The sequence below is a fragment of the Helianthus annuus genome, chromosome 8 (genome assembly GCF_002127325.2).
Source record: "Helianthus annuus cultivar XRQ/B chromosome 8, HanXRQr2.0-SUNRISE, whole genome shotgun sequence".
Classification (NCBI taxonomy): Eukaryota; Viridiplantae; Streptophyta; class Magnoliopsida; order Asterales; family Asteraceae; genus Helianthus; species Helianthus annuus.
The window spans coordinates 152,186,925-152,197,981 of record NC_035440.2 but is presented as its reverse complement, the minus strand read 5'-3'; the positions used below and the strand labels follow the sequence as shown (position 1 = coordinate 152,197,981).

General features: G+C 44.7%; 1 protein-coding gene across 1 annotated transcript; it reads right to left on the bottom strand.

Moving 5' to 3' along the window:
- Window positions 1-7,100: 7,100 nt before the first annotated feature.
- On the bottom strand, window positions 7,101-9,084 carry LOC110870629. The gene is made up of 2 exons (XM_022119809.1): window positions 8,041-9,084; window positions 7,101-7,148 (listed from the first exon to the last, which is right to left on the bottom strand). The coding sequence occupies exons 1-2, from the start codon at window positions 9,082-9,084 to the stop codon at window positions 7,101-7,103; spliced, it is 1,092 nt and encodes a 363-aa protein (XP_021975501.1).
- Between the last annotated feature and the right edge of the window lie 1,973 nt (window positions 9,085-11,057).

Sequence of the window (11,057 nt, the reverse complement as noted above, 5' to 3'; positions counted from 1 at the left end):
TTGCTCGGCAGATACACAAAGAAGAGGGTTCTTGACTAAAGTGGTCAACCACGTCCTAACAGGGTTACCACACAAGTCAGGTTTTGACCTCATGTAAAACACGTATACATCATATAAGATAGCATACACGGATCATGGCAAATACTTAACAATCAAGTAATGAAATCAAGAAGCCCAATTAATCATAACAGACCAACTACACCCACTCGGCCCAATAAATAACATGTAAATGACATTGTGCGATTCATACGGATTGTGCGATCTAAACTGATTTGTGCGATCAGCTTGGGTTGTGCGGTGTATTACTACCCGGCCCACAGATAGAAGCCCAAATAACAAATAAACAACGATCTGGTGAGGTCCAAATCGTCTTGTGCGACTCGGATGGGTTGTGCGATCAGTGTGGGCTTGTACGGCCCAACCGCCTTGTGCGATCCTTACCAGCCCAGTCCAGCATGTCCACTGGCCCAACAAATAGTCTGATCCGCTAACCTTGTGCGATTCAGGGGATCTTGTGCGATCAATACCCCTTGTGCGACCGGATCAGACTTGTGTGATCGGACCTCTTGTGCGACAGGAGGTCTTGTGCGGTCAATTAACTAATTTCCATGAATTATGCAATCAGTTACAAAGTTTCCAAACTTATCCTATCAATCAACAGTTTCTTTATACAACAATTATCAATTAACACCAATCCCACAAATCGGTTAGCCTAATGTCGATTAAACAGGCAGTTTCATCTCAATTCATATGAACCCTAATAATCACACTCATGAACAACATATCAAAACCTTGAATAAATATACCGATTTAACAACATGAAGCCGATTTTAAGAACATCACAACCATCAAACATCATATCCGATTTGGCTAGGATACTATCGCATGACTACGATCTAGAACATATATCATGGCAGCCGATCAACACATAATCACATCACAGCCGATATATATATATATATATTCGTACATCCGATTCTAAGTTACGATCTTAACATCATCATCACATACAATCAAAACAATCCGAACAAACATGAAATCACGTATAAACAAAAATGTCATCTATCAATACAAACAACAATCACACAAACCGGATTATGAGTAGAAGCAAAGGTGATCCGAGTAGGGAATGATCTTGCCGTCGGGTTCCAAGCAAACGAGAGAGAGAGAAAAGTCTAGGGTTCTTGTGTGTGTGTGATATTTGGTAACAAATGAGAAACAAAACCCCCAAGGTTGTGTGTTACGCGACCAAGAGAAGGAGTAATGGGCCGGCCCTTACTTGGGCTGCCCTTGAAGTCCGATGGCAAGCTTTACGGCCCCAAAGGGCTTGTGCGAGTGATGTGTGTGTTGTGCGTCCGGATCATGTTGTGCGGTTCAGTTCGTATACATTCACATAACATAACATACAACCATAACATTCATTAGTCAAGGTATCACATAGACACGTAACGTTACATCAAAGTAGGTCTAAAGTTCGAGTTGTCACATTATCCCCAACTAAATAGAAATTTCGTCCCGAAATTTGGTATGCACTCACTGAGGAAGCTAGGTAAGTTCAATCGTTCACTGATTTTCCTGGGGTGTCACATCCTCCCCCCGTTGATCTGGAATTTCGTCCCGAAATTCCGAAGTAGTAGCTTCAGCCTCAGCAGTGGTTGCATTGGTTCCGAATAACTGGGGGTACTTTTCTGTCATCCTGTCTTCGCGTTCCCAGGTGTACTCTGGGCCACGTCTGGAGTTCCAACGTACTCGAACAAGAGGGATTCTCTTGTTTTTGAGGACCTTCACATCCCGGTCCGTGATTTCTACTGGCTCCTCGACGAACTGCAACCGCTCATCGATAGTAAGTTCCTTAAAAGGAATGATAAGGGTCTCATCTGATAGGCACTTCTTCAGATTCGACACGTGAAAGACATTGTGAACTGCCCCGAGTTCAGCTGGTAGGTTCAGTCGATAGGCTACTTTGCCAATCTTCTCAATGATTTCGAATGGTCCGACGTATCGCGGATTTAGCTTGCCCCATTTGCCAAAACGTACCACACCCTTCCAGGGTGAGACTTTTAATAAAACCCGGTCCCCGACCTGAAATTCCAAAGGCTTTCTACGCTTGTCCGCGTAGGCTTTCTGACGGTCGCGTGCTGCCGCCATGCGTTGTCGTATTTGTGCTACCTTTTCTGTGGCGTCCACTACAGTCTCTGGTCCCGTAATCTGACTATCCCCCACCTCTGCCCAACAGAGAGGTGACCGGCATTTACGCCCGTACAATGCCTCGAATGGAGCGGCTTGAATGCTGGTGTGATAACTATTATTGTATGAGAACTCCACCAAAGGGAGGTGCTTTTCCCAGCTGTTGCCGAAATCGATGACGCATGCCCGAAGCATGTCTTCAAGAGTTTGGATCGTTCGCTCAGACTGCCCATCCGTCTGAGTATGATAAGCTGCGCTCATGTCTAACCGTGAGCCAAAGGATTTGTGCATTGCTTGCCATAGCTCTAACGTGAATCGTGCATTGCGATCCGAAATGATGGAGATGGGCACCCCGTGCCTTGACACAAATTCTTAGAGATGTCTGCGAGAGTGGAAAACTTATCCGTTTCCTTATAGCTAGGAAGTGTGCAGACTTGGTGAGTCGATCCACGATCACCCATATGGTATCATTCCCACGCTGGGATCTAGGTAGGCCTGTAACGAAATCCATGGAAATTTCTTCCCATTTCCATTGAGGTATTTTAGGCTGCTGAAGTAGTTCCGCTGGTTTCTGGTATTCAACCTTGACTCTCGCACAGGTCAAGCATTTTCCAACGTACGTAGCGATGTGGGCCTTCATGCTTGGCCACCGGTATGTTGTTCTGATGTCGTGGTACATCTTATCCGACCCTGGATGTACCGAGTAACGAGACTTGTGAGCTTCGTCCATCACAAGTTCGCGTAAACCGCCATAAAGTGGGACCCAAATACGCCCCGTTACATAGTAGGCGCCGTCTGCCTTCTGTTCTAACCGCTGTCGTGAGCCGCGTAGGGCTTCTGCCTTGACGTTTTCTGGTTTCAATGCTTCTGCATGAGCATCTCGTATCTGTGCAGGAAGGCTAGACTGAATCGTAAGCTGTAGCGCTTGCACGCGCCGTGGTAGAGTGTCTTTCCGACCGAGGGCGTCAGCCACAACATTGGCTTTGCCTGGATGGTACTTAATAGCGCATTCGTAATCATTAAGCAGCTCGACCCATCGTCGTTGGCGCATATTCAATTCCTTCTGCTTAAAGATGTGCTCGAGACTCCTGTGATCGGTGTAAATCGTGCACCTGGTACCGTACAGGTAGTGTCGCCATATCTTAAGCGCGAAGACAACAGCTCCCAGCTCCAAGTCGTGCGTCGTGTAGTTTCGTTCATGTATCTTAAGTTGGCGCGAGGCGTAAGCAATAACCTTGTCGCGCTGCATTAACACACATCCAAGACCCTGGATGGATGCGTCACCATATACTACGAAATCGTCCGTGCCCTCTGGCAATGAGAGAATAGGTGCGCTGCAAAGCCTATCCTTTAGGTGCTGAAAAGCAGTCTCCTGGGGTTCTCCCCAGCGATAGGTGACACCCTTCTGTGTCAGTAGCGTAAGTGGCTGAGCAATCTTTGAGAAATCCTTGATAAACCGTCTATAGTAACCTGCCAAACCCAAGAATTGGCGTATTTCCGTTGGCGTACGTGGTGCAGGCCAGTTTCTGATCGAGTCTACCTTGGATGGATCAACATGGATCCCATCCTTGTTCCCTACATGGCCTAGAAAGTGGACTTCACGAAGCCAGAAGTCGCATTTCGAAAACTTAGCGTACAGTTGTTCCTTCCGTAGGAGTTCCAGAATAAGGCGGAGACGCTGCTCGTGCTCTTCCTGACTCTTGGAGTAGATCAGAATGTCGTCGATGAAAACAATAACGAACTTGTCAAGATAGGGTTTGCACACCTTGTTCATAAGGTCCATAAATACGGCAGGTGCGTTCAATAATATCAAAACATCCATCATATCAAACATAAAGTATAGTAGTTAAAATAATTCATAAAACCCAAAACGATTGATGTTCAAGTCAAACTTTGTTTGAGTAGCGGAAACATAATAATGAAAACCCAAAATAAGTTATAAGTTCAATTATCGTTCATTGCGTCTCCTCGTCCTAACACGAAAGCTCGACCTCTTGCCTCGTTGCCATTGTTGTTGTTGTTGTTCCCATTGCCTTGGTTATTGTTGTGGTTCCGATTCTGGTTCAACTGAGGGCAATCGCGTTTGTAGTGACCTTCAGCCCCACACTGGAAACATCCCCGGTTTCCACGCTGTGGTTGCTGCTGCTGTGGGTTTTGAGGAGCTGGTGGTGGAAGTTGCTGGTTCTGGTTAGCTGGCTGTGAGCTTCTACAATCTTTGGCCTCGTGTCCTAGCTTGAGACATCTCTGACAACGTTCCTTGCGACACCTTCCACTGTGGTGCCTGTTACACTTGTTACATAGTGGGTGAACTCCCCGGTATCCACCCTGCTCCTGACTGCCAGATGACTGCTGACTCGAATTCTGGTAGTCATTCGTCCTGCGCTGCTGTGCTTGAGACTGAATGGAAGCTGATCCCCTGCTGGAATCCCCATCCCATTTCCGTTTGTTGTCGTTGGGTGTAGTAGAAGTAGCAGCTGGAGTAGTAGTTGCACTGACGCGTTTGGGCAGCTTGTTCTGTTCAACTGCCTGATCTGTGAGTCGATGGGCAAGACGCTGGATGTCTTGGATGTTGTCGAGGTTTGCCGATGTAACATGGCTCTGGATCTCTGGCGCAAGTCCCTGGAGATACAACTCAATGCGCTTCACTGGAGGGTCCACCATAGTTGGACACAGAATAGCCAGTTCGTTTGACCGTTTCGTATAGGCTTCAATCTCTGACCCCGTCATTTTCAAGTGATAAAGCTCGTTCTCCAACTTGTGGATGTCATCACGCGTGCAGTATTCCCTCTTAATGAGTTCCTTGAAGTCGTTCCAGGGTGTGGCGTTAGCAGCTGCCAACCCTAAGATCTGAACTTGGGCGTTCCACCAAGTTAGTGCTATTCCTTCTAGCGTGCCAGTGGCGTATTTCACCCTGCGAGCCTCAGGGCATTCGCACATCTCGAATACAGACTCGAGCTTCTCAAACCAGTGGAGGAGTCCCACTGCCCCCTCTGTGCCGCTGAAAGTACTGGGACGACAGTCCATGAAGTTCTTAAAGGTGCAAACTTGCTGCTGCGCTGGTTGACCTATTGTGTACGAATAGGGCAAAGTTTAAATACAAGGGCTAGTTTAGGAGTGTAGGATCTAAAGATCCTAGTGTGTGCTATACTGCAGGGTATACTACCTGCTTGTGCAGCTGCAAGTGCCGCAGCAACTTGAGCTTGAACGAGAGCCTCTAGCTGGGCTTGAGTCATGTTAATTCGTCCCGACATGATCTTCATAGTAAAAGTAACGTAAGTGAGAGTGGTTCGCGAGTAGGGCGATGACAGAAAAGCGTAAGCACGTAGGTATTCTCATGTAATAAAGTCATGTATATCCAAGCGTAATGCAAGCAAAGTTCTAAGCAGTTCTAGCAAACAGGCAACAAACATAAACCTTATTACCTAGGATGTCGAGTCTTGCACGTGGAGCGAAGCGTCGTTGTGGATCGTTGAGAGCACTGTTCTGGTTATAGTCTGGTTTTAATAAAAACGTTTTCCCATATTAAAACCGAGTTCTCTATAACCAATGGCTCTGATACCAATCTGTCACACCCCCAAAATCCACCTGCGGAGTATCACCGCTTGGAGGCGTGACATGACCAGGATCTTAACCACCAATCATATTGAACGTGTAATATAGTTAAGTATAGCGGAAGCATTTAAGTAATCCCAAACATAAATATTAATGTATGAAACATCATAAGTGTTCAAATAGCATTCATGAACCTTTGCCCACAACGACCTGCTCCTCCCTGTGCAAGCTCCATAATGTACCTAAGGTCCTGCAAGGCATGCAGCAGAGAGTCAACAACTAGTTGAGCGAGTTCACAGAAAGTAAGTTCAGTAATAGAAATAGTATAGCAAGCATTGCGTTCTTTCATCTAATCATGCATCGTATTAGTTCGTTCATTGTTCATGTATAGTATTGGTGTCCATCGCGGGCCCTTTCGGCATGTATGCGAAGATTTGGGTTAATACTCCCAAACATCCTAGACTATGTATATTTGTATCGCTGGCCACCCTGGCATGTGTGCGAAGTTCTAATATGTATAGTTCGCAGCCTTCCCGAGGCATGTGTACGAAGATCAGTCATAATTATCGCAGCCAACCCTTGGCGTGTGTGCGAAGATCTGTTCAAGTAGGTATACTAGTCTAGCCGTATCTTATCATTCACCATCCTCACCCTGAGGACTCGTATCATTAAGTTCCATTAACTAAGTATGTCCGTATAATTCATTCAATCCCATTCCCACCCTGGGAACCCCATGCCTTGGCTGTGTGAACTCACCTTGGATTGCTCGGCAGATACACAAAGAAGAGGGTTCTTGACTAAAGTGGTCAACCACGTCCTAACAGGGTTACCACACAAGTCAGGTTTTGACCTCATGTAAAACACGTATACATCATATAAGATAGCATACACGGATCATGGCAAATACTTAACAATCAAGTAATGAAATCAAGAAGCCCAGTTAATCATAACAGACCAACTACACCCACTCGGCCCAATAAATAACATGTAAATGACATTGTGCGATTCATATGGATTGTGCGATCTAAACTGATTTGTGCGATCAGCTTGGGTTGTGCGGTGTATTACTACCCGGCCCACAGATAGAAGCCCAAATAACAAATAAACAACGATCTGGTGAGGTCCAAATCGTCTTGTGCGACTCGGATGGGTTGTGCGATCAGTGTGGGCTTGTATGGCCCAACCGCCTTGTGCGATCCGTACCAGCCCAGTCCAGCATGTCCACCAGCCCAACAGATAGTCTGATCCGCTAACCTTGTGCAATTCAGGGGATCTTGTGCGATCAATACCCCTTGTGCGACCGGATCAGACTTGTGTGATCGGACCTCTTGTGCGACAGGAGGTCTTGTGCGGTCAATTAACTAATTTCCATGAATTATGCAATCAGTTACAAAGTTTCCAAACTTATCCTATCAATCAACAGTTTCTTTATACAACAATTATCAATTAACACCAATCCCACAAATCGGTTAGCCTAATGTCGATTAAACAGGCAGTTTCATCTCAATTCATATGAACCCTAATAATCACACTCATGAACAACATATCAAAACCTTTAATAAATATACCGATTTAACAACATGAAGCCGATTTTAAGAACATCACCACCATCAAACATCATATCCGATTTGGCTAGGATACTATCGCATGACTACGATCTAGAACATATATCATGGCAGCCGATCAACACATAATCACATCACAGCCGACATATATATATATATATATTCGTACACCCGATTCAAAGTTACGATCTTAACATCATCATCACATACAATCAAAACAATCCGAACAAACATGAAATCACGTATAAACAAAAATGTCATCTATCAATGCAAACAACAATCACACTAACCGGATTATGAGTAGAAGCAAAGGTGATCCGAGTAGGGAATGATCTTGCCGTCGGGTTCCAAGCAAAAGAGAGAGAGAGAAAAGTCTAGGGTTCTTGTGTGTGTGTGATATTTGGTAACAAATGAGAAACAAAACCCCCAAGGTTGTGTGTTACGCGACCAAGAGAAGGAGTAATGGGCCGGCCCTTACTTGGGCTGCCCTTGAAGTCCGATGGCAAGCTTTACGGCCCCAAAGGGCTTGTGCGAGTGATGTGTGTGTTGTGCGTCCGGATCATGTTGTGCGGTTCGGTTCGTATACATTCACATAACATAACATACAACCATAACATTCATTAGTCAAGGTATCACATAGACACGTAACGTTACATCAAAGTAAGTCTAAAGTTCGAGTTGTCACATCTATTCTGGAAAAATGGTTTCTGGCTTTCAAAGAAGAATGAAAAAATGCCGTGTTCATATCGCCAGCAGCTAACCAATCCACTTTCGATTTTTGTTTCAGGAACCGCTCCTCATCTAGTAAAGCCGCCTGTAACTCGCGGCTAGTTGAAGCCTCATCAGCATGGATATCAACATTAGACGGGTCTTGATCCAAGTTTTGTTGAATCACATCCAACTTCAATCTAAGGTTATCAACTTTCTTATGGAGATTTCCTTGCTTAAAGAGCAGCGACCTTAGCGGGTTTTTCAGCAAACGAAGTTTTTTTACGACTCGAAACTGGTACACACCATCAACATGAGTATCCCAACATTTAGTGACAATCTCTAAAAATTCTGGTTTGAAAACCAGAAAGTTAGCGAACTTGAAAGACCTCGGTTTCACTTTCATAGCTTCCGGGAACGATAAAATACAAGGGCAGTAATCCGACAGACGATATGGCTTGAAAATAGCCACCGAGTTCGGATATTCAGCTAGAAAAGAGGTGTTCCCCATCACCCGATCAATTTTCTTAAGTAATCCAATCCCTTTCTTTGGCTTTTGGTTCCAAGTAAAATGAATACCTGACCGATTAATATCGACCACTTCAATGTCATCTACACATGCCTGGAACTCTCTCATACCGGTAGAACAAGAAGACGTGCCCATGGAACTATCCTCTATATTCAGAGCCGAGTTAAAATCACCCATAAGAAACCACGGACTATCCGCAACAAGAGTTTTGTGCATCGAAAGTTGTTGCCACAAATCCCTACGGGTCACATAATAATTGGCAGCATAAACAATAGAACAGAAGACCCTCCTTTTATCCAATTTAAACACGAGTTGAAGGTGCATAACCTGATCCGACTGAGCCAAAATCATCACATCAAAGACTGCCGGATTCCAACCAACAATGATTCGAGTGCCTTTATCACAACACCTACCATTCGAAGTCCAGTCCCACGAGCGAAACACGGACTTACACACACTCGCCAAATTAGCAACATTAACATGGGACTCTAAAATAGCACACAGACTCAACTTATAATCTTTTACAGCCTGCCGAACCTCCATTTGTTTAAGCGGGCGGTTCAACCCCCTTATGTTCCAAACCGCGAGACTAATCATCAGCAACTACCTGAGAAGGAGTGCTTGCCCCTTGTTTGCTCTGAATTTTACACGTCCCTTGCAGAATAAAATCATCCATTTCGTTGTAAACTTCTTCAACTTCATTATCCGAATCCTCCAGTGCCGAACCCGAGGTTTTCTTGCTAGTACCTTCTCCCGAATCAGCTTGGTTTAACACATCAAAAGGATTGTTCAATTTAATTGGCAACGAAGTAGACCCATTATTACCCTTCGGCTGAGGTTTTGGAGCCACCGACCGATATTCAAATTTGCTTTTCTGTTTGTTCACTGGAATACCCATTTTTCTAGCGACTTTCTTACCATGAACTTCAGTATACCCATCCTGATCAACAATCGGACCCTTTTTCATATGCGTATTCTTTTGAATATTACGATTCGGCACATCATTCCTAACAATTTTCACCGGTCTTTTTGGACACAAATCAGCCGTATGACCAAAAACACAACAAGTGTGGCAACGGTGCGGACTCCATTCATACTCCACATACATAGTTTCTTTAATAAAACCCTCCCCTTCCGGTTCAGGTATCGCCATAGTAATCTCTTCATGAAACTCCTTATCAGCTGAAATTTCCACCAACGCTCTAGCATAGCTGCTACGACCCCACAAATCGGTACACATAGAAGTTGTAAAAGAATCCAGCATCTTAGGCTCCCCGATTATTGTAGCTATCAGACTAAGACCATCTTCCGTGTAAGCCGCAATAGGAACCTCATGAATTTTAACCCAAACCTGCACCTTCTTAACTTCTTTCTTTTCTAGTTTGGTCGTGGGGGTCCATGTGTTAAGAAACAACGGTTGCGACCTAATAATCCACGGGCCATCCTTGAGGACATTCAACATCCCACCTTCATCATTGAACTTAAAGAAGAAAAAACCATTAGCATTCATCATCGACTTCTGCAGACCATATTTCTTCCAATGAACTTTAACAAAGTAGTCAACAACCGGGAAGGCAACCCGGTCCCCCAAAAAATACCCGTAAATAGTATTAGACAACTTCTCCTGCACGGTTCGGACAGATTCTTTGGGGAGCACGATATCACAACCTTCATGCACAGCCGGACTCGCCAACGAACGGAAATTAACTTTCTGACCACTACTGGCTGCAACCGAATCCGCATAAGACTTAGGGGTAGAACTACTACTCTGACCATTAAGAGAACCCTGAAAAACATGAGCAGCCCTAGACTCAACCGGATTGATTGTCACACCTTTACCAGCCGAATTAGGGTTTGCATGGGGCGCCCCCATAGCCGACACATAAATCACTCCACATGCATGATCAGCATTCAATTCTACCGGCTTAGATATTTCGATCAAACCGTCAATAACCGAAGTATTATTAGTTGAGTACATACCTCGCCTCGGAATCCGATTATTACCCTCAATGTTAGTCACTCGCAACCCAATACCACGAACTGGTGGCGTTTTCTCATCCGTCCCCGGAGTGGCACCCTCCTGCAACGGCTTAGAACGATCATCCATGACAACAGTAACAACTCTCACTTGAAACCAGAAAACAAAGAAACATGCACCCGAATCCCGAAAACCCTAGAGCCGCAACCAGCAACGATGACCAAGAAAACACAAAACCCTAATCCTAAAAACCCTAGATTGAAACCTGAACCCTTAATCGATTAAACCTGAGCATCAATCTAGCTAAATTAATCTCAGTTAACCGCAATCAACGACTACCAGTTTAATAAATCAGGGTTCTTGAATCAAATCCAGAGCGGCGATTAAAGAAGGAAAAACAAAAAAAATCCTAGTTCTAAATCGATCCCTAGTGCTAACGAGTTCGTTATAGAGATTCGCAGTAAACAAATCCCTAATCACAGACTGTTATACACAAGATTACGAAGAAAAACATAGGATTCATGATGAACAAAGAAAT